We start from the raw sequence: 27,143 nt of genomic DNA, 5'->3' as shown, positions 1-27,143 counted from the left end.
TCAACTATAAAACGTCCAGTTTATCACAACTAGCAGATTCTGAATATATGTAGGTTCAACAGGCTGCTCTGTGACTGTGTGCAACCGAATGCTTACACCTTTAAATGGGTGTTAATGATTCATAAAGATATTTACAGTGTTTGTTTTTTTTTCTCTCCAAGTAATGAAAGACGTGTAGCCATGTGTGTGTTTCCTTACATCTCTGATCTCCTGGCCTGCCCCTTTGTACGCCTGCAGGCCAGCCAGGATGCTCTCAGAGTCCTGAAGGACCGCGTTCACCTGGTTCCACACGTCACGCTCTGCGTCTGTCGGCTGTGCATCTAACAGACAGGTGCAAACCAAGACACAAGAACACGCACAAGAAAACAACAGTCAGACAAACTACTATGGCCATCAATGTAAAAACAAACCATATGAACTCATCACGTCAAGAGTCAGATTACATTAAATGGGAATATTTAACTCTGCCATCCTCGTTCATTTTCTTTTACACTGTAGAACTATTCATATTGATGTGATGTGACATGAATTATATAAACACTGGGAGAACAGCGGCATGTGTGCTGAATGTTTATTGCCACTAAAAACTCATCACTTTATCCATCAATTTATATGTGAAAATCTGCCGTCCACAGAAGATGAGTGAAAATTAAAGAACAAAAACTTTCAGTATAATGAACTGTGTGTAAAAGCTGAAAGCACTATTTCACTGTATGTCATCATGTGATTCCTTCTGCAGTCAACCACCAAAATTTGATGCCTAGACCGTGCACATTGGTGCATTTCATTTGAAAAGTCTGATGTCTGCATAAGCGCAAAACTGTCTACATATCAACTAAATTCAGCTCTATAATGGCTCCATAATATTTCAATACAACTGATAACACTTTGACTAGATGCATTTACTGCATCTAAGCTTAAAATACAACATATATTTTTTTTTACTGAATAAAAAATATCTGAATTCAGGGAGTATTAAAGCAGCAAGATTTTCATACTTGACTGTAAAAGCTGTATGAATGTACACAGTTTGTCGCAACAGTGCAATGTGACTTGCATGGCAGTGTCACCCAAAGCATGCTTTAACAGGCTCATGGATGGAGCTAAAGTACAACCTAGTATATGACACAAGTCCAAAAAAGGAACAGATCTTTTTAATGCCAGCAGCCAGTAGTTGAAATAAACAGAACTCTATTGTGCTCAGGCAGGCTTGACTTACTCGCAGGTTCACTGACTTTCTGTTTCACAAATGCGCGGAGCATGCTTTGACATGCGCTTTAATCGCTTTCATTTTTCTGCAGAAGCCGCATATCTTTAACTTATCTAAAAACAAAAGTGATAATAACTCTGCATGAAATTCAAGCTTTAGCTACCACAGCCACAGACGAGTCCCACTCTAAAAGAACAGCACTAAATATAGAGCATCGCTGGCATTAAAACTCTGCGTCTGGGGTCTGTTTTGCATTTCAAAAACCTTCCACTCCCATCACTTCCTCTTTGCTGAACAAACAAAGCCTGAGGTTGGCTACATTGTGAGAGCAGCTGAAATGCCACTGTGGAGGCGTATTGTGTTTTTTTTTTTTTTCCTGTAGGAGGTTTCAGAAAAAGGGCAAAGCAGATTTGTTTGCTTTAATAAAAAAATAATCTCATTTGTCCGTTTGTGAACATTAGGAGCAGTAATGTGGTTACTGCAGTGAGGAAATGTGGAGGAATGTTTTCTATCTTAGATTGAATTAATGCTGATTATGTAATGAAATAACAACTACAGAACAAACAAGGTGAAATGGCAGAGATAAAACATAAATTATTACATTAGAAATGGGTCTCAATTCAATGGTAATCATTGCATTTTGCAACTTGTATAAAATGTGTCATAAGTGCACAAATAGGGCATGCATGCAGACAGGTTAGTAAAAGCAGACAGCAGTGGTCAAGGGTCAAAACCATTCTTCTTCAACCTGGCAGGAGGACAATAGAATTCCTAGTTTAAAACCATACTGAAATCCATCATGAATAATAATAACGGCCTTCAGAGGCAACATTAGAAATGCAAAGGAGTAAGGTTGACAATGAATGGGCTGACCCCTGACCAGTCAGAGCAGCTAAACGGAGGATAAAGGAAGAGTGATTTAGGGAAGATGAGGGAGGGTCTAGAAAAAGGACAGGCAGAAGAAGCGCTCACTTTCAAAGTCAAGGAAAAAGTTTGGCCCCTGTTCAAGCTCTGTGCAAGTGAGCACTTTTAACAGATTCCCCATTTGGTTTCTGCAAGAGAGAGAAAAAAGAGAAAGGAAGAAAAGCATGTGTGATGTTAAAAAGTCATCAAATATGTTATTTGATCTGAGACGATGGAGCAGGAGGTCAGGACCGAGTGAAAGAAACAGGAGGAAAAAAGGCAGAAGAGCGCGGAACAGAAGCAGACTCCTTTCACTGTGACGTCACCGAGAGCCAGAGACCAGCTGACAGAAAGCAAACAGTTGAGCAGGTTACACCTCATTCTCCATCTTTTTTTCCACTCCCCTGCCACACTTACTTTCAAAGTCCAGGAAAAAGTGTGGATAGTTCTCTATTTCCCTTGTTAGGACTTTTAGCAGGTTACCCATTCCAGCAAACCTGATGGTCAAAATAAAGCGGTAAATAAACAGACAAAAAGACCCAATATACGCAGTACATGTTCACACAAAATACATTCGATGTGGACTTTAATGTGTAACTGTAATGGTGTGTGACTCAGACCAGTCATTTCAGACTAGTTTAACGTATCAATCTGTGCATAAAAACACAGAAGACAGACTATAGGACTTTTCACCCTCAACTGTGATGTTGTTGATGCTTTCACTTTGACTTTGTGGTACATAACATATACAGAGAGAGGCTGACTTACTGTGTCAGAACTAAACTGTGAGCCTGTCTAAACGCTGAAGCATAGCTAGGGTATCGTTATACATGATTTGTTAGTGTACACAAAAAGTCAGTAGTAATGACAGTAGGATTTTCCATTCAGTCTCCTTCTCTTGTATTTTTCCGAATGTTCATTTAACCGGTTAAATGAAAAATTGTGTGAGCTACTAATTAGAAATTTGTCAAAATAAAATAAAAACTGCTCCTCACGTTGAATAGCAACAGTTTAAAGCACAAAGATAGTCAGCTTAGTATCACAGAAGAAGCAGATACTCATGGCTATGAAAGCTGAAAACATAAGAGTAGGAATTTGTTGATGTCTTCAACTTTTATTATTTACTATTTCTCTACTAATCGCTTGACCTCGCAAATTTTCTCCAATCAACGATACCAAATACTATCTTTAATCGGCCCTGCTTAATTTTACAGAAATTATAGTCCAACTCAGCATGCAAAGATACCTTCTTCACATTGTGCAGCTGTGAGTATGTATGCATGTCCTGGTTAGTAAAGAAGGCTGAGAAAGCAAAGTTTCCTCCCACCCTTGTACAACAAAACAGAGCATCTGAACCAGTTTCTCTGCTCTTTTGGACTGAAGCCTTTCTAAACACAGTCAAACACAGAAGATGTAGGTCTAAATTACAGCTACACTCTATAAAGCTTTTATTGGAGGAAAAAGGCAGGAGGTAGGTAGCAATTTCCAGGGAGAAGTCTACCTCCCCGGCCATGGAGGGTGGTCACAAACTCTGTAATCACAGCAGGCCTTGAACTTACAGTAGCATAATACGGGACCACGGTTACGGTAAAAGACAGAACGTCACAGCACGTCAAGGGGAAGCAAATGAAAGTAGCGTAACTACATTAAAAACATCTAGCCAGATCTCATTTATAATACGTGGGGGATAAAAGAAGTGATATCCGAAGAAAATGAGGAATACTTTTAAGTCAGTAAAACAAACATATATTTTGAAAGTCTGTCTATTTAGGCCATGTGGTCCAGATTGATACTGTACAGTCATTTCTTCTCACACATAGAGATCCAGATTCTTTTGACTTAAGTCACAGAGCGAAGTGACAACAAAAGAGACACTGTGCTGTAGTGTGCACATGATAATCATACTGCATTTTTCTGCACAGCCCCAAGCTAGCGGTTGACTTTTTCCAATCATGGTATTCATTCCGCAGCTTGCACTCGTTGTTAGTTCATATCTAAATGACGATCCAAATAATAACAGGCTACATACAGTTCCTTCAGTAACTGCCTTATTTCTGAGTAAGTTACAAATTGCGTCAGATTATCAGCTCCAAGCCAGTTTTGATTGAATATGTGGTTGTACCAGAAGGGGGCAGTGTTGATTTGCTTTAACGTTTCACCCACAAGGTTACGTTGTACTGTAAAGGTGTCATGTTGGTACATGTACTGTAGCTGTCTCATTTTTTCTAGGCGAAGCTCAAACCCGCGGCTACATGTTCCTCAACAGTATTCTTGTGTCTGATTCTGGTTATACTACCCTCAGGCACCTGCTAAACATTACAATTGATAGTTTATAACAATTCAAGGACTTATCAAGCACATCTAAAGGGAACATTACTGTCGACGAGTCAATGGACTACATGACAATCAAGGTGCAGAGAAAACTACTACAAGCAGCCTTTTCATTCATTTTAATTTTCATGCCTCAGTAACAGATTTTTTAAGAGATGCCCATGAAGAATCTCTCAGGAACTCTGATACTGTTAAATATAATTAACTTGTTATTTCCCATACTACACAAGAGTCACAAACAAACTCTAGAGATGTGATTTATGAGTCTGAGTGATTGCTGTGTGCGTGTTAACATAACTAATGACTCAAATAAACGTGAGGAAACTTGAGGAAACCGAGGCGAGGTTACTGAAACTGTAGCTGTGTTGCATTCCGATACGCATGTTAAGGCTACTGTTTATAGGGAAATAAACTATTCAGAGCAAATAATCTATCACAGCTGTCCCAAGGACTGAGCAATACAACACATATATCTGATTTTACACTGACAAGCTATAAAGATGAACTGTGCTGGGCTTCCGCAACCTCTAATAAGCTCTAATAATTAACCTTATGTCCAATGTTTTTTAATGTTAGCCAGCCAGGTAACTAAATAACTTCAACGTGTCCCCCTTTGTAGTGCTTGATACATTGGGGTTAACCGCCCCCTTACAATTACTGCAGTCGATCCCTTCTGTGTTAACAGCATCCTCAAAATTCTGCCATACAGCAGCTGCTCAGCGCAAAGATGACTAACATCGTCCTAGTGTTTAACAGTGCAGAAACCTGATTTACAAATAATTCAAGCAGAATTCTAAGCAAGTTAGACATGCCAATTCATGTCTCCAACAATATCTTGTGACAGTTGAGTGTGGCTCTTATTCCCTCTCTGAGGTAAACAAACCAGCTCAGACAGCTTTCTCTTCTATTTCTTGTTTCTGAAGCAAACAAGGTGGAAATGAAACAACGGGCAGCCATCCAACCCAAGCAACCTGAAAATTTAACATATACTTGGAGGAAAAACAACATCGTGACAAGTATTTTTATCTGAGTAAATGGAACACCTGTTGGTATGCTAACTGGGCTAAACATGGAAACATAATACATAACACAATGAAACTAATTCTCCTATGTCATATATAAAGGGATTCTTTCCATTATAACAACGCTGCCTGCTGGAACTAACATTCAACACTGGCTATTCACATTTTAACAGAAGACCGTTTTCCCTTCGTCCAGCAGGAAAATCACAATATATACAGCAGATAACAAATGGCACGTAGCACAATACCAGAAACTGGCATGTTCAATTAATTTTATTGGTCATGGAATCATCATAGTATTATTATATATGTGTCTTTTTTTGAAGTGACAGGTCCCAATGTGAAGGAGTCTCTCAGCAATGCTTACTCTTAGTTTATCAGGTACACCTAGCCATTGCCAATGCGCTTTTATTTTATGAAATACCCTTAGCTCACCCCTAATACTGATGTCATACATCATTTGGGAAATTAGAGAAAAAAAAAATAAAGAAAGAACACTGGAAGACCTGAGAGCATGGGAGGGAGTCGGCGTGAAAAGTGTGCAGAAAGATCTGAAATTTAATTTGGTACGTATGTAATGTAATACTGTGTAATATGATAGTTTAGCAGCAGTGGTGTGAGCTGCAGTACAGATTAACTACAAGTCGTTGCATGGTGTCTACAGGGCAGGGGGCTAACCTGAGACAGGACAAATACATGTTCATGTGTTCATCTTGTGCTATGCCAGACGGTGTAGGAATAAATACACAGGGAATTTTATTTGTCTACTCAGTTCCTCTCTACATGGACTGGAATGAAAATGGGGAAACTCTGACTGTCCTTATTCCCGTAGTGTTTAACATAAAAAGGATATTTCTGAGAAGAAAGTGCTAAAGATGAAAATACAAAGAAATATATCTAGGACAAATGGTGTTTCCCTTTGCATGACCTTCTTACAAGAAGTCCTGACAAAAATTGGACTTCCTGGAAAAAAATTACCAACTTTTTAAAATTAAAAATAAAAAAAACATGAAATAATGCTAAAATCTCTTCAGCCGTATAAATAGTATTAAAGCCAAAGCCAGATTAGTGTGACCAGGAAATGCTGTACTTCCCTGTCAGTCAACTTATTGGGTCAATAGCTATTAGGTTAGGGTTAGGGTCACACTCAGGATTGGAAGCTCAAATGCTGTTATTAAAATGGTAATATTGTATTGCAAATCGTTATTACACTGATATGCTGACTGATCAGAATCTGAAAAGACTGGATGGTGAGCATTAGGAGAAACATCAGACGGTATGATGATCCATGAGTTCTGGTAAACAATCAGCGTTTGCATTCCACCACTTCCTGACACACACTAACACACTAGATGTAATGAACCTGCTTTGCCGTCACCGTCATCTGACATTATACTCAATGGAACACATATTTCTGTGCAATGCTCATGCAGATTCCATCCAACACAAAAGTATGTTGCATGCTTCAGCAGTGAGCATTTCATGTGGCGTGAAGAGATTGACAATATCCGTTGTTTTGTCACTGTTAACCGTTTCTCCAGTTTAACGTTTACAGAAGCCGACAGATATACCAACTGAAAACGTTAGCAACACCAACACTGCAGACCAGGATCTAAGCCTAATGTCTGTTGTATTCTGTGTTTTCTAAACCTCGCAAATTTATTTGTCTATTTTTCAATTCGGTCAAAAGAAAGTGAAGGTAAAGAAGATGAAGATGAACTTTTTGGCCATCTCATCAACATTGCACGTGCTTTACCTGAATGCTCAAGGCTTCCCACACAGTGTGACGCATTAGCTTTACATGATACGTGCTCCCAAAAGCAGTCGTCAGCGACAGTAACTCACCACAAAGCCCACTGCCCTATTTAAACCTCATTTAAAACATTCCCATTGCACTCTGCAACACCGCCCCAAGGCCTTTTGAGCGTCATAATTAAAATTTTAATTCTATGCACTTAAAGCACCAAAATGAGATCCTTGTTTAAATTCCCACCTCTGCTTTATGGATGTCTCAAACGGACTCCGCTCAGAAAGAAATCTGAGCAAACAGATGCACCAAATGATTTTTGACTGCAATACAGTGTACTACAAAACCTAGAGAAATCCTCAGTCAAAAACACTTTCATACTTAACTTAAAAGCCCACATAAATTAAAGCATATAATACTGAGAAACAGGATTTATTTGAATCAGTGAGATTCCTGTCTCATTCTGAGTTTACTGATTAAAGCTGCTTGGGTAGTATCACTATGGAGCTGGGTTTTATGAGTAAGTCACCATTTATAAAAAGGAGCCCATGCATAGTAATGCGAGAGGTGCAAATCATATCCTGCTGTTGGTATCATGTTGTTACACCCATCAACAGATGAACATAACACACCCAGAAACGTTGCACAACCAACAAAAGCAGTAAAGAAGAAGACAACATTTAACTTATTTCAAAAAACAACTTTTGCAAATGAGGAATGAAATTAACTCAACCTGCTAGTTGGGCTTCATGTGTGTTTTTTTTTTTTTTGGTGAGAGACTCATATATTCCTTTTTCAAATAGTTTTATAATCCAAAGTCAAATATAATTCCTAAAGCAATGCTTGTAAATGTGTGTGTAAAAGATGTCATTTGGCCGAGTGTATTTAATGGAAATTATTTCATTCATCTTCTGTACCCGCTGTATCCACACAGAAAGGCCCAGCTGGCCCATGGATTCGAACCCGGGACCTTCTCGCTGTGAGGCATCAGTGCTAACCACCTCGCCACTGTGCCGCCCCAGTTTAATGGACATGTAGCAAATGAATTTGAGAGGCATTAATAGATTGTGTTTCATACTGATCATGGAAATTGGTAAGTACTTAAGAGGAGTTTATGCCTCTGTGGGACTAGACGCTGTAACCTATGCACGTAGCTGACGCTGGTGCAAGCCATTTATACATTTATACTGCGCTCATCAGTCTGGTTCAATCTGTAAAAACAGCACCAAAACGCTTGTCAGTGCTGTGTCTTATTTGCCAGTTGGGTTCATTTTTGTTTCTACTTCCCACTTCACTTTCTTTAATGGTGACTGAAACTTTCGCCTAAGACGAGTCATGCGAGTCATTTGTATCTCCGAGCCTCCTCAGTTAACCTTTCCTCAATGCGTTCCATCTTTATTGATCTAAAACAACCGAAACAATTCGAAAATTGCAGAGATGGAGAAGCAGTTGGAAATACCAAAGCAGAAACACGCTACTACCAAGCAGGCCAATCACAGCTCTTGCTGCGTAGTTACATTTCTGGGGAGGTGCACGTCAGGCTACAGCGTTACGGTCTGCGTAGGGCGTCAAATTGATGCAGAAGCCTAAACTTTTAACATTACGTTAATTTCACTCACTTAACAAAGAGACATTTAAATCCAGTGACTTTTCAGACTTTTGCCATTTAAAATATGAGATACATTCTTCAGGAAATCTGTATTAACTTCATCAATATGATTTATCCTGACGTAAGCTGACATAAAGGTTTAGGAACCTTCTCTCAATCCCAAAATCCAGAAATAATCCTGTTGAATGTTTACAGGACTAGAACGTCAACAGCTTTCAAGGGAAAAAAGTTTCAGGCTTAATATAACAAGTGCAGGCTAATCCTAGTCATAATCATCTAAATCACAACATTATTGCTGGGCTGATGTGCCTCAGCCGCAGATTACAGTGAGGTCTTGTTCAAACATGATTGTCATGGCTGAGAGACACTCTCTTAATGTGTAAATGGTGCATTTGTTCAAGCATGTGTGTGTGCGCGCGATGTACCTTCTCTGGTGGAGGACCTCAGGTTGCTGTCTATATCATCCGCTTTCTCTTTGTCTCTGAAAGCGAAAACCAAAAGAGAAGAAAAACTGTGCGTTAAAATCTATATAGACTGAAGAGACATAAATAATACCAGAAAGAAATACAGTCACACAACATGTTGTAAAAATGTGTGTCTAAGTGCGCATCTTCCCTCGCGCATGTCGCACATATGCTGGCTGGACAGGTAGAGTATCAACTTTCCACATTAACCAACTTCCCCTTTTCTGCTGACACATACGACAACTCAAACAAATACAACCATGCCCATCACAAAACACACCACTGAATTATTTAACACGGAAATCTACACCCTTGTCTGTCCCTTGTGTATCCAAAAGAAAAGCTGATTAAGCTTCTGTCTGCTGCATGCTTACTGGAGTATTAAATATCCCATGACAAACTGTGGCTGCTAATGGTCGCTGGGATGCACTCCACTGTAAGTCCCCGCAGGGTGAGAGCAGAAATCAAATAAGTTGTCATATTCTGTCAAAAATTAGGTCAGTGCACAAATGTGACATTTATTACCCAGAAGAAAAGAAGAAAAAAACTGACAGGATAACTATTAAATGCTCTGTTTTCATTTTGTTGTATCAGTCATTTTTTAACAGTGGCCTCCTCAATTTGAAGACAGTTTCTGGACCAAAGTTTCAAACATATATAACTTCAACATCGACTCTCTTGGCTCATAAAACCTGCTCATCTAGAACTAAAGAAACTGGATATAATGTGACACATACAGTTCCTCTCCTGCAGGAGATCTTCAGTATGGCAGACTATCATTATATGACAATATATTATTGTCTGGTGCTGCCATATTGTCTAGACATACACTGATCAGGCATAACATTATGACCACTGACAGAAGAAGTAAATAACCCTGACCATCTTGTGACAATCCAGCGTTCTGCTGGGAACCCTTTTGGACCTGGCATTCATGTGGATGTTACTTAGACATGTACCACCCCCTAGACTAGACCAGACACCCCCACCCCATAGCAGTAACACTCCTTGATGGCAGCAGCCATCCTCAACAGCCTGACACAGGCACACATACAAAAATGCTTTAGGAACAACTTTAAAAAAAAAAAACATGAAGAACAGTACAAGGTGTTGACCTGGCCTCCAAATTCATTAGATTCCAAACTGATCAAGTATCTGTGGGATGATCCACAGAGGCCCCTCCCCTCAACCCATAGGACCCAAAGGCCCCCACTAACAACATTCTGTTGCCAGACACCTCAGGACACCCTCAGAAGACCCATGTCCATTCTCTGATGAGTCACAACTGTTTTGGAGTAAAAAGGTAGACCTAGACAATATTAGAAAGGTGGTCATAATGTTATGCCTGATTGGTGAATATTGTCTTTGCTGCAGTGCATACCAATATACTTGTCAACAACAAAGTAGCTTTAACTTGCGGAGGGGCCTGGCTGGAAAAAGTAAAAGTAAGATTTGCACTGTATGGTTGGCGTTGCAACATCTTACTACATGCTTGAAATGTTTTTGTTGCATGCCCTACGTAATGTGGCTCATTCTGGTCTGACCAATTACTGAACACAGGATTGGAGGCAGCAACATTTCCATGCATCTACACCACTGTATTTGTGTATGAAGAATGAAAGGCTTGATAAATCATTTACTAATGCCGTTTAAAAACAGCGGTTAGCAAGCTGTTTTACAAATCCATTTCTGTTGCCACAAAATACCAGTATGCACTGGTGATGGTTTCTGCCTAGCTCTGCTTGACAGTCTTGGTAGCATGGCATGCGCAGAGGCACTTGAGGTAGTCTGCTCTGTAGTCCAGCAGAGGGTGTTCTCAAAATGAATTCATTATGAGCATGACCTAGTGCATGCCTTATTGACCCACCAGTGAACTAAGCTAATAAATACAAATAGAGAACACAGTGCTGATTGGACAATAAGGAGTTCAAAAGGGCAGAGGGCGAACTGTAATCTGTGTGCAGAATGTGTGGTATAATCTTAACAATGACAGAAAAGTGCTGAACATACTCAGTGACAGGAAGCATTACTCAGACACTTCATTGTGCAAATACACCCACACACAGGGAATTATTGTGTTTAATGTACACATGTTCAATACATGCACTCTCACAGACGCATACACCGATCAGGCACAACATTAAAACCACTGACAGGAGAAGTGAATAACATTGACCATCTTGTGACAATTCAATGTTCTGCTGGGAACCCTTTTGGACTTACTTAGGCGTGTAGCACCCGCCTAGACACGAGCAATGACACTCCTTAATGACAGCAGCCATGCCCAGCAGGATGTAGCATGACACAGACACACACACACACAAACGGTTTAGGAACAACTAACCTGACCTGGCCTCCAAATTCACTAGATCCCAAACTGATCAAGTATCTGTGGGATGATCCACAGAGGCCCCTCCCCTCAACTCGTAGGACCCAAAGTCCCCCACTAACAACGTTCTGTTGCCAGACACCACAGGACACCCTCAGAAGGCCCATGTCCATTCTCTGATGAGTCACTACTGATTTAGAGGCACAAGGGAGACCTACAAGATGACCTAATCATCAGCCAAAACCCAGCATTACATTAACTATCCCGTTTCTCATATTTGAGCCACAAGATTTTATTCTGTTGATCCACTAATCAATTTACTGACTAACTCAATATGACAAATACATACAGTGTGCCATCACTACAATCAGTGACTGTGTTGACCCCCATCCACCCTCTGTGCAACCTGCACAGAAACAGAGAGGGAAAAAAAGTGGGATGCTGCAGATGGATGGATGGATGGCTGGATGGATGGCTGGATGGATGGATGCCCCACAGATACACTAGACACTCTCCTTAAAAGGGAATAGTGTGTGTCGGCTCCCTGTGATCTGACACGTGAGTAGACTTCGCTTCAACATCACGCTAGAACGACAGATACACACACACACACTTCATGTGTCCCTTCTGGACCTCTTCGACTCACACTTGCCAAAACACCATGTGGACAGCACAGACTGAGCGCTGATGAGAGCAGGCACTTCACAATCACACCCAATTCACCCATTAAAGTTCCATCTTCCCTATTTCTCTGCACTTCAGCTTATTTACACACACTCTTTTTCTCTCCTTCCCTTCTCACTTTCTTTCCGTTTCTCTTTTCTGCTTCTCCTTTCAGTTGAATAGAACAGGATTTTTTCCCTGTTTTTCCTGCCAGACAGACAGATGCCACCAGGCAGCCAGCTCATCAATGAAACTGAATATGATTACTTCAATTAACCAGGAAGCTCGTTTACAAAATCAGCCTGCACACAATGTTCCAGATTAAAAAAAGCCAGCTATTAGCTTGCCAGCCAGCCAGCCAGCCAGCCAACCAGCCAGTCAGCCAGCCAGTCAGCCAGCCAGATAGCCAGCCAACCAGCCAGCCAGTCATTCATCTAGCCCTTGACTAAAGTCCGTTAGTTATCCCAGTACGCCCTCTGTTCAATAAACTAACCACACACTTAGCCAGGCAGTCAGCAAATGAGTCAGTCAGTTTAGTAGTCGGTAAGTCACTATATCTGTCAGTCATCCCAGCAGGTGGTGGAGCCAGACAGTGTAGTGGGAGATGTGTGCAGACTTTCAAAAAAATAAACATGTTTTTCAGGAAACATCAACTGAGAGCTGGAATGGAATTTTCCAGTGACCCCACAGGACGAACATTCATAATAATAATAATAATACAGGGCCATTATGTCTGGTGGTAAGATATTAAAAATTATGACTGTACTAATGTTGATTTAACCCCAAAACCTCTGCTGATGCATCAGAACATCATGAGAAGAGTTAATTTGGCAAATCTATTTTATGAAAAGAGATATGCCCAATGAATTAGCTTTGCTACGCCAACATAACTAAAACTAAAAGGCAATTACCTATATACTGTCACCTATTCTTAACCTGAACTCTTCTTTGTAATCAAAGAAAATTATTTATTTCATTCTTATGTATATTTTATTGTATGTGGACGGTGGCTGTAACTAAATTAATTCCATTGAGTGAGAATGTGAGTGTTCAGTTTAATGTCCATTATACTAAGATATATTGTTCCATTATACAGGCTATCTCTGGAGAGTTACAACCCTTGTGGGTTTATTCTAGCCCTCTAGTTTTAGTTTAGTTGCATTAATTATGTGATATTGTGGAAATAAATCGTTATCTCACAGAGTCAGGTGACCTTTTTCTTTGTTCTATGTACCTTACTCCGACTTCTTTTCCAAATGACCTGGGATCCTTCCAACCAAACCTCTAGTGGCAAAAACCAAACACCTGTCAGGGTCTTGAGAACCCTGAGATGACAGTTTCTGACAAGCGTTTGTTTCTCTAGTATCCTGAAATGATTTATTCCTCACATGGAAATTAACTTAGATCCACCAACAGACAGATGATGACACAATTTGATAATCACACGCAACCCCGCAATGATATACAGGACATTTGCATGTCTCTGTGTGTGGACACATTATACTGAAGGCCTTGTGTAAAAACTATCCGATCCATGCTGACAGCTCAGATGTCAGTTAAAACAGGGAAGCACATGAATATGAAAGAGTAGAACACCGGAGGGCACACACAGTCACAGTTTGTTCTGCAATGATTTACCGTTTAGAAAAAGGGAAGGTGTATGGTGAAAGCTGCTAACACTTCTTGGCTGAACGCTTGGCAAGGAGGCAGCTAAACCTACAGGGTAGAAAGAATGAGAGCGATAGACTGCAGGCGCGATGATGAAGATGAGGAGAAAACAAATACAATCCCGGAGGACATTGCTGAAAAGAAAATATCCAGGTGAAAAGAAGCTGTGCATCCAAACTAAAGCTAAAAACCTCAGGCGTCATAATTGTGCTGGTGCCTCTATTTTGCTATAGGGAATGAAATGCTGAAAAAAAGTAGAGCTAACTGACAAAAGTAGAGCAAAACTAAGAAGCACGGGGAAAGATAATGACTTCTGCAGCAGGAGGAATGTTTTCAAATCTGATTGATCTTATCGTGAATACAGGGTACAGGGAAAAGATAATGACGAACAGAAAGGCACGCACCTCTTTTAGGTGTATAAAACACCATGAAGTACATACTTGGATGTACAAGGCCCAGTGAGTGTCGTACTCCAGTGATCTACAGCCAAAGTTTACACAAGGAAACAAAAGACTCCATATCCCACAGTCCACTGGGTTAAACGGACCTTAACAGGTAACATTCACGAGTCCCTCTTATCTGGCCTCATATCAGCTGTGTTTTCACAGCGTGCCCAGCATTAGCCTAAAACCACAGCACACGCTAAACGAGTAAACATGAGATATCTAAAGCAAATTTGTCTAACAGAAGTTTGAAGTATGTTTTCCTACCAACAAAGTAAAAACTCAGGTATGTAACCACTACATGTCTTGTGCTTTCTTTAACAGTTAAGAGTGATTTTCTAATGTACGCAGTGAGATGCTGATGTTACCCTAAATACGTCCTCACAAATATACTAACCGCCAAGCATCTGTAAAAGACGTTGGACGTTAACTGCTATTCAACCTGAAATGACTCATTGGCGTGGCCCTCTTTGTTACTGTGATTTAAAGTGGCCTCCAGGATTGCTGCTGGAATATCAGAAATATGATACAACGTCAAAACTATTAAAAATCATCCCAGTGTAAACCAGAAACATTAAATTTCATTGGAAACTACTAAAACGCAGTGAAAACAGGACATGAACTTCACGAGACCACAAACATAACGGCAAAACAAACACTTTGTTTAAAAAAAAAGAAAAAAAGATCTCACTGCAGGTCTACTGAACTGAATGGTAAAGTTTATTGTAACATGCCGTTTGTTGATTGTGAAAAAATAAGCAGAGGACCACAGTCAGTGAATAAGGAAAATAAAACTGTGAAGTAACATCCTGTGTATTTTTATTTGCTGTGATGGGAGGGTGATGAGCTCAGGGATGAAAAGACAGAAGGCCAGTCAGAGAGCATTTGTCAAGGCCAAGGGCAGAAGTGTTCCAATAACTCACAGTGGAAATACAATGCTTCCTTGAAAAGGAAAGCTTATCAACAACAGCTCTTGACTGTTACAAAGAAGGGAATACAAGTAGGGAAGCACACTGCTGAATTGAAGCCTCTCTCTTGCACTCAGTTAAGTCATTTTCTTGCCCTGAAGGAGGCACAGGCCATGACCCACTTTGTATCAAATACTACTGCAATCAAGTTTCACATTAAGAAAATGACTTAACTCAGATTCAGCTACCTTGCGTTAAGCATATCCTTGTAGATAATAAACTTTTATGTTTATTAAGCATTCATTCATACACACAGAAAGACAAACAACCATCCACATTCACATCACACCTACGGCCAATTTAGGACCACGTTAAAATAATGGGAGTTAGCCGAAGTACCTTGAAAATAATATGTGTTACACAGAGAACATGTAGCAAGAAGTAGGTTCAAACCTAGCAGACTTTTATCAAGAACTCCCTATGGTCAATCCCCAATATAGAGGTTGATATGCTCTGCCCTGACCAAATTCACATAGGTTGGACAATTAGCCAGTGTTACTTTCTGTGCTAAATAAAAGGCCTTCCAACAGTCTTCTATACTTTTCAGTGGCAAGACAGACTACAAGTGGATTCAAACTAATTGTCACAATGTCAAAGAAACAGTCTACATGGCCATATGTGTAAAACAGATAAAGACCAGTGTAGTCCAGTCTGCACATCACAGCTCAACTACAAACATGGCATATCATCTAAATAGGGCTGGCTAAGCGTTCTGTGTTACGATGCTCCATCAACTATAGCTCCAGTACCAGATATATAGGCAGCTGCATGCTGGTAGGCTCTGAGTCTGTCGTTACTATTTCAGGATAAAATAATTAGGTTCAAATGCTTTCATATGCTGCAAATAGTAGCATGTTGTGTTTATTCATAATTAATTTAGGCTAATGGGGGTACAAGGTAGAGGGCAGTCTGTGCACAGTGGCTGATTTAGCTGAAATAGAGATGAGTACTGAAGATGAGCAGATTGTTTCACCACCATGAACAACTGAAGAATTATTTGAAGAATAGGTGCAATTTCAGTCAGCTAAGATTTTCTTTGTTTGACTCCAACCAGCTAACATTAGATATTGGATGAATTAGAAGTATTGCAGACGAAGCTGGAGTGAGAGACAGATACTTAGCACATGTGGTACTTTTGGCAGTTTGAGTAAAAAATAAAGCATCATTCAAATGAAATAAGAATACGCCACAATGAGAGACATGTAAAAGGGACGAGCAGTTTCAAAATCTGTTGAACAATGACTAAACTTTATGATCATTCAGTCAGATCAGTAATTGCTACTCTATTACCTCCACCATAAAACCAGCAAGAGGAGGCCTGGGCACAAACCCTCGATAGCGTGACAACTGTTGGTGTTCACAGGATTGAATGTGAAAATGCATTATTTACATGAATGAGCATCATATCCACCACTGGAAAAATGCGTATTCCCAACATGACTCCAAGTCACGCAACACGGGTTGGTGTGCACATTAGTGAGTGAGTAATGAGTCAAGTCCCAGGTGAGATCATCTTCAGGGCACATTTTCCAGCAAAGAGACAAATGGTGTGTATGCATATGAATAAGTGTTGACATGTCTTTGATGGCAAAAGTGACTGTCCCTGCTGCGGCCCTTAAAAAAAAGAAGACTGGGAGAGGCTGAGAATGAGTGGAGGGGGAGACGGACACATCTGGCACAGGACGATCTGCCTTCTGCTGACACCCTCTAAGGGTTCAAGCCAGGGTTAACCCTCAATGGAGGTTCAATGGGCTGGAAGACTGCAACGCTCCCATGAGTAAATGAATGTGTTTGTCTGGACCATCTTTCTTCCCTTCTGCATGGCAACAGCTGATGAATGGATGATGGACGCATAACAGCTCAGTGAGCTTTGGCGCTGTGGATTTTTCGGGGGATTGAAGGGGAAGCAGGGACATCACTAACCTTTATTTATCTGACAGTGTTGCGTGACAGCAAGCACTTACCCTCACTCTGCATTCATTTAATAGGATCAAATGCTTTTTTTCCCCATCTTAAAAATTGCATCTCACTAGCTTTTAGCCTGTTAACACAGACATACACAACCCTCAACAGAACCAGTTAAACATAGGAAAGCGTTTGCATTTACAGTACTGCATGTAAAACATTTAATTCAGTTCGACGGAAAACGTGTCAAATCTGCTCACCAAACCCCAACTGGCTCAACAGGCAACAAAATGTGTATTTAGGTTCCTTTGTTCTCTTTGTAAATAGAGCACATCTTTATATACGTTATTGCATAATCACATCATTATTCCTGTCCTTAATAACAGTATGATTCCTCTTCATTGAAGATTTGTAGAAAGTCTGCAGTGACTGATATAACACTATCTTTTAACATAATTTATTTTCATACTGAGCAATACTATATATTTGTTAATAAATATTTTTGACAATGGAGCACACAAAAATAACTGCAGGTCTAACAGAAAAAGATTCTTGTGGTCACAGAGAAAACTAAAATCTAGCTGAACCTGATCTGCCGTTTGTGGAATCCAGTTTACTTCTTTACACTCACAATTATTTGAGCATGCTCACCCAACAACACTGTCAAATGCAATAAGGGGAAACAATTTCCTCCTCTGTCTCTTGGTGCACACATTTTAAGCAGTAAAGCTGATAAAATATTGAACATGGAACATGATCAAACAGGAAAAAAAAAAGATCTAACCTTCACCAGCACATTCTCAGGTTGGGTCAAAGCCTGCTGCGTTCCCCACTACTGAGGAACAAGACACTGCCAATAAAAAATATATTAAAAAAATGCAGTGCTGTTCAAACACAGAAAATCCCAGAGGGAAGAAAAATGACCACCAGCCAACTGCTGGAACATTTTGGCAATGTCTGGGAGTTTATCTACCAGTTACTTTGGCATGTCATCAGATATGGAGCTGTGGTAATACAAATGTAGCTCTGTTTCTGGTGAAAAGTGACAATAATTTTACAAAAATCTATTGACCATAATCTAAAGTTAAAGCAGTCCCATCTAAAGAGGAGCGTCAGAATGAAGCGTCTATTGAAATTGAAATAATACAGATCAGCATTTTATACCTGTACTCCTGTACTTTAGTAGACATGTAAGAACAGTTTAGCATGAGCTGTGCCTTATAAACCAAATAATTACAGATTAATAGCCTAAAATAATCTAATTAGAGGCCGTGTAAGGCATGCAGAACATACTTTACAGAGCACAGAGCACTTACAATGACACACAGCAAACTTTGCATGCTTTCGATCTTTGCATGAAGAGAGACAATAAGCATAAATGGAAAGAATTATTTGCACAGCGTTGTGACTCCAGTATTTTCTCATCCTGTGTGTGTGCACCGAAACCTGTCAATTCGTGTGTCTACATATGATTAGATGGTTGGTGGCAATGAAACAAGTCCAGCTGTTTCATGTGCTAAGCCAGTGGTTCTTATTTCTGTTAAGTCAACCCATTTCCTTTGCAAGAGACTTTGTGTAAACCATAGGAAACCAAAATCAACACCACTGACTCAAAATAACTTCTGTTTGGGAATCTCCAGGAAAATGACTGGCAAGTACAAACCAATTGTTTAACTGGTAGTGTGTTATCATAAGAGGCTTTACAGTGTCTTTTTGTATAGACACCTTCTGCGTTTCCCTTTCTTTCTTGTTCTAACTGAGGCATTCTCACAAATGTTACAGTAAAGTTGGAACTGAATGTCTGCAAAACTTTTCACGGACATCCAAGTACACGAAGAGAAACCTTTGACCTGACATAAACTGGGCCTTCACAATACTAGCCTGCAGAGCGTATGAAGTAGATAAGTTGTTACTGTAATTGCCTTGAAATCTGAAACTACTGATAACAGCAGAATAGATAGAGCCACGGATCGTAGATCTCATTATTTTGAGATCGCAGGGTGTTTAGCACACACATAAAAGAAGCTATGAAGCTGATGTTCTACCTGACAATGACCCACAATAACCAGGAAACATCCAGTCAGCTCCACTATGAAGCACATGAAAAAAAACTACAAGCCACTTTTCAAAAAAGTGGTTGTTAAGTGGCATATGGTCAAGCACTGCTCAAGTTAATCCCCTTACTGTAACTGTAGGCCCCTTAAAAAATAATAAATAAAATACATCACCCTGTCCCTTAAAGAGAAACACCACTGGGCTAGAATTTGTGCATCCATTTTTAAAATCCCTCTGTTGTTTTGACTGCCCAGGAAAACAGGCCTTCAAATTGGGTTAGGGGAGCTGTGTCTCCCTCAGGCTCACTTTGCTGGAGCAAATGTGACAGCAGGGCGTGCTGGGGGGTTGAGCTCAGCTCGAGGGGAGGTTGGCTGAGTTTTGCCCTAATATGGACACAAGCCGGGGGGGTGGGGGGTGCAGCTGGGAGGCAGGGGAGAGGGTTGGCTGGGTGGAGAAGGGGAAACCTGCCCAGCACCACCACAATGGCAGCCTTGCTTCCCACTGCTGTATCAGTGACGTGCTTTCTCCTTCCCTCTTACAGTCTACTTCACATACCAACACAGGATTCAAATGTTTTGGTCTACTAGCTGAACTGAACGCTCCATACACACTGGAGAACTCTTTAGCGGTTAGGAGTCGTGTGTGGAGCGCAGTGCATTTTCAAGTGCTCACGTTGCTCTCTGAAAGGCTCTCACTCAGAAAGTGTACATCAAATACAGTATCTCGCAGCCACACACTCACTTGAGTCAGTGACAGTGAAGCACACAAGTGAGTCTCCTCCTCGGCAGCAGTACTCAACTCTGTTCAAACGCTGGCTCTGCGTGCCCTCTGGTTCAGCCAGCTGGGCCTGCTGCCTAATTTTACACTTGCTCGGTACAAACTCACCACTATCCCTCCTCCACATCTGGCCGCTGGTGCAGAGAGAGGGAGAGGGACACTGATAATGGCAACAGAGTCAAAAACTCACAGTGGCCTTTTTTTTTCTGTTTGGGGAGCTCGGGAGAAGACGGGGGACTGGATGAAGTAAACTGCTTAGAGAAGCTTTTGTCAATGCTCAGAAAGAGAAAGTGGGATAAGGAGAGTGAGACTGCCATGGTATGTTAGAGTGCATGAAGAGAACAATAGGGGGAGGAAAAGAAATCAAGGCGAAAAGCAAGTAGGAAAGTAAAGGAGGGCGGATGGTATTTAGAAAGGAGGAGGAGGCAGAGTGACTGTCTGGCTACTACCAGCTATTGCTGCGTAGAGTGGGAATCCAGGCGTAGAAATTCCTCCTACGTCTCTGTTCAATGCCACTTCTGTTCTGCTGAGCCCTGCATGTCAACAGCAATGCAGATACAAAGGGAACCATGTCTGCGTGTGACTGAGTCTTGTGTGAAACTAGTGTTAGCAAGTGTGTATGTGACTTCATCAAGAGATCTCCACCACCAAGGCTCGTTCTCTGGTACAGAGAGCTAAGTCACGCTAACTGAAGCAGAAAGATCGTAACATACACAATTAATGGTGCTATTGCCATTGAGTCATGTGATAAACAGTTTATGTTTTTAGAAGAGGGTAGAGCATAACCTTTTCCAAAAACGTCAACTTTTTGTCATAAGGATTTAAATTAACAGGAATAGGTTAAGAGTAATTTTAGCTACAACAAGTTGTACCAACACAGTGAGTGGGCACAAGGGTGTTCCTTACAAAAACAAACCTACTTCCAGCTTTCCATAAACACCGGCTCTCCTCTGAAGGATCAGTACAGCCACTCCATGTTCTGAGATGATACTTGACCTTACCAGACCTCGTCACTTGTCATCTCATAAGACAGGTGTAGCGGTTTGGCCAAGAGGCAGTCAAATGTTTTTTTTCCTCCTTTCGCTTTTATTTTGTTACCTTTGCCCTGGGAGTGCATGCTGTGAATCATATATTCTTTCCTGGTGAGTTAATAATATTCACTTCAAATAGATGAGCCTGCACAAGGTGCAAGCAGAACACAATGTCAGAAAAAAGGAACTCTGACGAGTGAAAGTTATAACAGTGCTTGTAACTTTTCTGTGTTTCCCAAATTGAGACTTCGCTAGTTTCAGTTTCAACAGTTCCACTTTTATACTTCTACACGCTGTACAGTAAAACATGAATCCGCATAGCTGTACATTGCAGAAAGAGAAGTAATAAATGGACTAAACAATTCCCCAGTTAATTACGGAATCAAATGCTCAATAATCATCCCAGGGGTAACGTTCAGTAATCAGGATCGGAGTTTTAAGCTTTAAGACATTACTACGTAGTCCTCACGCACAGAAACACACACAAAGTAAATCAGTTTTGACAAGAGTTGGTGTCCTTCCCAAGCTGCTGTTGCTGTTTTGGCCTCTCCCACTACAACAACTTTCTCCTTAACGTGTGACGGCTGTCCTTTTCAACCTAATCCCTCTGCCCACACAGACTGTTACTTTGTCATGAAACAATAAACAGCTGTAAATCTCTAGATCCCTGCACCTTCCGAGATCAGTGAGTCCACTGCTGAATTGCAAAAAGCCAGTGAGACAGCGGCCAAGATCCCTCTGCCAGCTGCCGAAATGCTGAAAAACAAACGGGGTGGCAGAGCTACCGGGTTTCTGCAAAGGTTAAATATTTTACCGCTTTATACACTCAGGTAATGGTGGATTCTGTGATGCATACTGTTGCCGTTTTGTAAAGATGTATACGCTCCCAAACTCTCATATATGGCATTAGCATAATGTGGGCAAATAAGTGTCTGGTAGGTAATTTCGCTACATAAACCAGAAGTGGGATTTACAGAACAGAAGTGTGACAGGGCTTGGTGCTTGTTAAAAAGTGAACAGAAAACTGTGATTCACAGTTGTTGATTTACAGGGCTTAGGCAGCGTAAACCGGTGGCAGGACATGCCAGAGAATGAAAAGATGAGGATAATCCACTCAGAGTAACTCTTTTATATCTTGTTTCATAACTTTCAACCTGGCTTTGTGCTGTAACACATTTTCCAAGGCTTTCCAATTTTCCAATGGCCCAGAAAATATGATGCTTTAGGCATTCGTGCAAAAAGAAGCTGCCAAAGCAAAGGAAGCTCGTTTTTGAAAGCAGTTTGCACAAAATCGATTGGGCGTACGGAAAGCATTTTAAATGACCACCACTCAAGTTTCAGATACTTCGCCGAAATGATGCAGCGTGATGCAGATCTATCATCCGTTATTAAATAACAGCAGAAAAAACGGGAACCAAACACTTCCCGATAATCAAAGCAGGTGGATGTACTAGGAAACGTGAGCCGTGTGGTTTGAAAGCTGGTGGATTTGAAAATCCCCTTAGTCAACCAAAAATCTCTTTACCCATTATGAAATAAAACTTGCAGAAAGTCTCAGTTGTTACATGAGCAAAAAAAAAAAAAAAAAAAGAGAAAAAAGTCATCACAACATACCAAAGAAAGCATAGTAACAGCAATACAGGAGCAGCTCAGAGACAATAAACATACCAAAACTGACCATGACAAGCACGGCCCCAACACAGTAAGAGCCAGGGAGAGTAAACAGACTTACAGAGGGCTCTTCTCCCGCTGACAGGATGTGAGCATAAAAAGTGAAACGTGAGTGGGAAGTGTGCAGGGTCATAAGGCAACGCAGTCGTACACACAGTTTTTCTCACAGACAGACAGATAAAGAGACGGGCAGAATGGGGTGAAACAGGAACTTGGATCTGGTATTTTACTGCGACACAGACTGCAGCGCACAAATAATTCTCCCGACAATAATGAAAACAGGAGACTGGTCAGCATTATTCCTGGTTAACGCTGAACACTGACGGCTTAAGTGTCGAACATTTTAAGCTTTTAAGACAATAAGCTGTTCTGGTGGCGGAGATTTGTTAATCCCATTGTACAAAACTGTGAACCTGAAAAGGCTCCTTGTGTCAAGTTAATCAGAGCTAAAAGGCTATCCTTGATTCATAGGCCTTTTTCATTGTAGGATGAGCGTGTGTGCTAGGAATAACACGGTGGATTGATCTGTTCCACTCAAGTGTCCCAGGAAGTCATGACAGTGTGACAGAGAGCAAACAGCACAATAACAGGACCCAGAAACTGGAATTCAGTGCTTTTCCTAGTAAGAGATTTAGAGCTGCCTTCCATAAAAAGGCTGATTATTGATGGTGATTACTTGTCTCAAAGCATCCTGGCCCACCCAACAGGTGCAGAAGCATCCTTTGAAGATTGACACTTTTTACAGTTCCTCTCTCTCTCTCTCTCTTACACATGCACACACTCACAAATCTGTTAACTGAGAATCTGAGGCTCTGGAGCCAGTGAGAAGTCTGTTGCGATTTCTGTTCCAGCCCAGATGGCACCGTTGGTTGAGTCAGCAGTGGCTGGTGGTCCACAGTAAACTGGCTGATAAGTCGTTCATAACAGGAGGTGTGCCCAGCACTAAGAGTCAAGAGATGCAGAATTGAGCTAAGCTGTTGTTCTGTCTAAATGAAATCGGGACTTTAATGAATGCTCTGACGCTAATAAAACGTAATTAAAAATGAACTAACAAGAACAGCGGCCAGCTTGAAATACCTCAATTCTCTGTTTTCACTTTCCATTTGCTTCGCGACCTTAATGCGTGCATCAAACTCGCAACAGTGACAAAATGAGGAGATACTGTAATTCTGGTCAGATTTGAACATGCACAAACAAATGTGTGACCTACTGTGCCAAAGACAGTTTGCAATGCTACAAGACAACCTCAGCTGGCATCAGCACTGAAATATTGACTTTAGGAAGATATTAGACTTGGCACTGGTGCACTGTCAGAAGGACATCCTGAGGGATTTCAAATGTAGTATCACAGAGCAACTTGTGACACATTGCTGGACGCTAGAAAACAAATCTTGCTGTTTAAAGCAGTTTCATTCAGTTTTATAACAGCCAACTGCAAATATCACATTACCTTTAAAATTTGTTACAAGTGTAAGATTTCAGTAGGTGGAGCCTTGTCGTAACATGAGCTGCATGGCTGTAGTTATTTCCCACATCGCATGGTCGCAGCGATGCCAGCTTGCTCACCTTGTTTTATGTGGATATTTTTATAATCGCACACTGCTGAGTTAAAACTTCACGCCAGGCTGCCTTATCATGATAAAAACGGACAGTACTCATGTACTGGCTCTTGCTGTAGCAGCCGGCAGTGTTGAATAAGTACAAATGTAACACTGCACTGCAAAACAAAGGCTTCCCTGCGTGTGTGCCTCAGGCAGCTTATAATACAACAGCAGGTTAAAAACCACAATGAGAAAAAAAAATGCCACTGTTCAACAGGGTGTGAGATACCATATCCTGTTTTTCTGTCACAGAAGAAGCGGTGAGAGAAGAAAACTACAAGACTTGAAACTGCTAACAGCCACTGCTCTGCCAGGACGACGGTCGAGCAGTTTCAGCCACACACACACACACACACACACACGCAAACATGCACAAACACGCCGCATTCAGATTCTGCCAAGTCAAATTTGTAAAGTGTGACATCTCCTTTTCTCTTTTCAGCGTTCTCCCATTGGCTGCACCGCACACCATCAGCGCAACATCTGAACCATTTCTGTTGTTCTCAGAAACCCCAGAGAGGATGAATTAATCACACAAAGGATTAAATTATCAGGTGGAGATTGGAGGTAATGTCAAGATCATTCTGCAGCAACACAGAGCCCATCACTGGGATGTTTCTAAAGAAATCCCCAGACACTAAGACAACATTCATTCATGTAAATATTCAAGCATGCCTCCCATCCTGGTTAGTACAATGTTTGATAGGGTCAAACAGAACAAGCCACATCATTGGTAATCATTTTTAAACTTCCGTTCATGATAATGACTTGGCATCTTCTTTTTGGGAGCTACGCAAAGCCCCCACATGTCCAAACTTGTCCCCACGGTGTAAAAGCGAGTGCTGAGGCGCACAACTCGGCCAGCCCATGCAAAGAACATGCAAAGCATTTCAACTTCTTCCAAGGGAGATGGGGCTCGTTCACAACGGCCATTGTTGAACGTTTAAGTGACAGCATTCGACCAGCATTCCAGAAATGCTGCAATTACAGCCCGGCATACTGACGGAGACAGGACAAACACGCACACATGTGCTCACACACACGCGCGCACACACACACACACACACACACACACACAGTTTTGTTGGGAAGTGCAGCTGTTGCTGTATGTCCTCTGGAACAAAAGAGCGCCATTTCAGTGCATTCAGGGCCACGATGAAGCACATTCCTCTCACAACTTACAAATAATAGGCACCTCAAGCCGGTCTGCAATTTAAAGATGGCAGCAACAAAAAGGTAGCCGGCAATTCTGAATTTGATGCGTTTATGACGCTCTGCACTGGCTGCAATTAAGCAGAATGCAAACCTGTTTGTGTCCGGACACTCTTTAGTCATGACTGATTACTGAAAAGAGTGACTTTGGGTGTCATCTCAACATCTCAACATCTCAACACTGCAGTGATTTCAAGTATTCAATCACATGCTCCACAGGCAAAGATATATTGCTGTTTCTGGACGTATTAAAGTTTATTTGCATAACACACCACTGATCACAACAGAGTTACTCACTGGCAGCTCCTGTCAAAAGATGAGAAAGAAACAGATGCTGCTTTTTGGCGCTGACAAAGGCTGACTGAAGCCACAAACATTTTACTGAGAAGGACCTTTCCACCAGTTAAACAGGCTGCGAAATGCACAAATTACAGCACAGGAGAGGAAATATCCCCCCCTCCCTCCCAAACACCTGCCTGTGAATGAACAGTAGGTTGTTGTCAGTCTGGTGTGGACTCCACATAGTAGTGAACACGCAGTGATTGCGGATGTAAAGAGTTGTTCAACTGTTGTAACTTTTAACAAACCGGGTTCCCAGAGCACGTCCTTTAATTCACTCGTTCAGTCAATCAAAGTAAAGCCACATAAGCTGATAAGCAGACAGCTGGAAACTCAAGTGAAATGTGTCTGGAATCTGGCTACTAGTTCCCTGCTAAGTTTGCGAGCTAACCACAGCGTCTGTTAGCCAGCACTGCTGTCAGGCAAACCCTGGAAAAGGTAGCTCATAAGTAAAGAGTCTGAGTACCAATGTAGGGCACGAGTGGTGATAAAGAACAGTCTTCTCAGACTTGTGAAGCGATACAACGCCACCGCAAGACCAGTTCCAGCGCTCAAAAGCGGCTAATGTTAGCTAGCAACTTAGCGCTTCCTCCCGGCACCTCATTCCATGTGAACTCGTTTGACAGTCATTGGGTTGACGGGGATACACAGCTTGGCACGACACCAGGGGAAGTTACCCCGACTTTAAAGCCCACAGAACAAGAAGAAAAAGTTGGTCAAGCCCCAAAACTCACCGGTGTGCCTCTCGAGGTGGTATTCTGGAGGAAGTAGAAGCCGAAGTCTCGGTCTGAGGAGTACTTTCACCGACCTTGGCAGCTCTGTCGGTCCCCCAGCAGCAACAGACAACAACACTCTCGGCACATACCCCTCCCTCTGCCCCTAGAAAACCAAAGGAGGGGGCAAAAAAACACAAGCCACGCCCACTCGACATTTAATTGGTCAATATTAGGGACAGTGCGAGATAAGCCAATTGAATTCAAGCCTGCCTTTTCTTTGTCCAATAGCAACGTGGCAAATTATTTCCTCTGTACAGTGCCGTTTCTATCTCTGGGATCGAACTAAAAACTGACTTTAAGGTGGAAACCACTCTCTGTCTGTGAGTGGGATTGTTTGTGAGTTCATGTAGAGTATTTTTTTTTAATGCAAGTTTGTATTTTATTCTTCTTAAAAGCACCACTGTGATAGTATCTTGCAA

General features: G+C 41.3%; 1 protein-coding gene across 2 annotated transcripts in view; it reads right to left on the bottom strand.

Annotated features, from left to right (window-relative positions):
* Positions 1-26,806, bottom strand: part of fam49a (family with sequence similarity 49 member A) — a 33,725-nt gene extending 6,919 nt beyond the window's left edge. The window contains exons 1-4 of one of the 2 annotated variants that reach the window (XM_084560491.1): positions 26,683-26,806; positions 9,248-9,303; positions 2,531-2,610; positions 199-320 (exon numbers count right to left, since the gene is read on the bottom strand). In XM_084560491.1, the coding sequence (XP_084416617.1) occupies positions 199-320; positions 2,531-2,600 (192 nt within the window). In that variant the 5' untranslated portion in view covers positions 2,601-2,610; positions 9,248-9,303; positions 26,683-26,806. Of the gene's footprint in view, positions 1-198; positions 321-2,182; positions 2,487-2,530; positions 2,611-9,247; positions 9,304-26,682 lie in introns of those variants that run through there. The other variant, XM_084560492.1, reaches the window with a different exon arrangement.
* Between the last annotated feature and the right edge of the window lie 337 nt (positions 26,807-27,143).

This window comes from Chelon labrosus (assembly GCF_963514085.1).
Source record: "Chelon labrosus genome assembly, chromosome: 14".
NCBI lineage: Eukaryota > Metazoa > Chordata > Actinopteri > Mugiliformes > Mugilidae > Chelon > Chelon labrosus.
The sequence above is the reverse complement of the archived record's forward strand: the minus strand, read 5'-3'. Positions and strand labels throughout refer to the sequence as shown.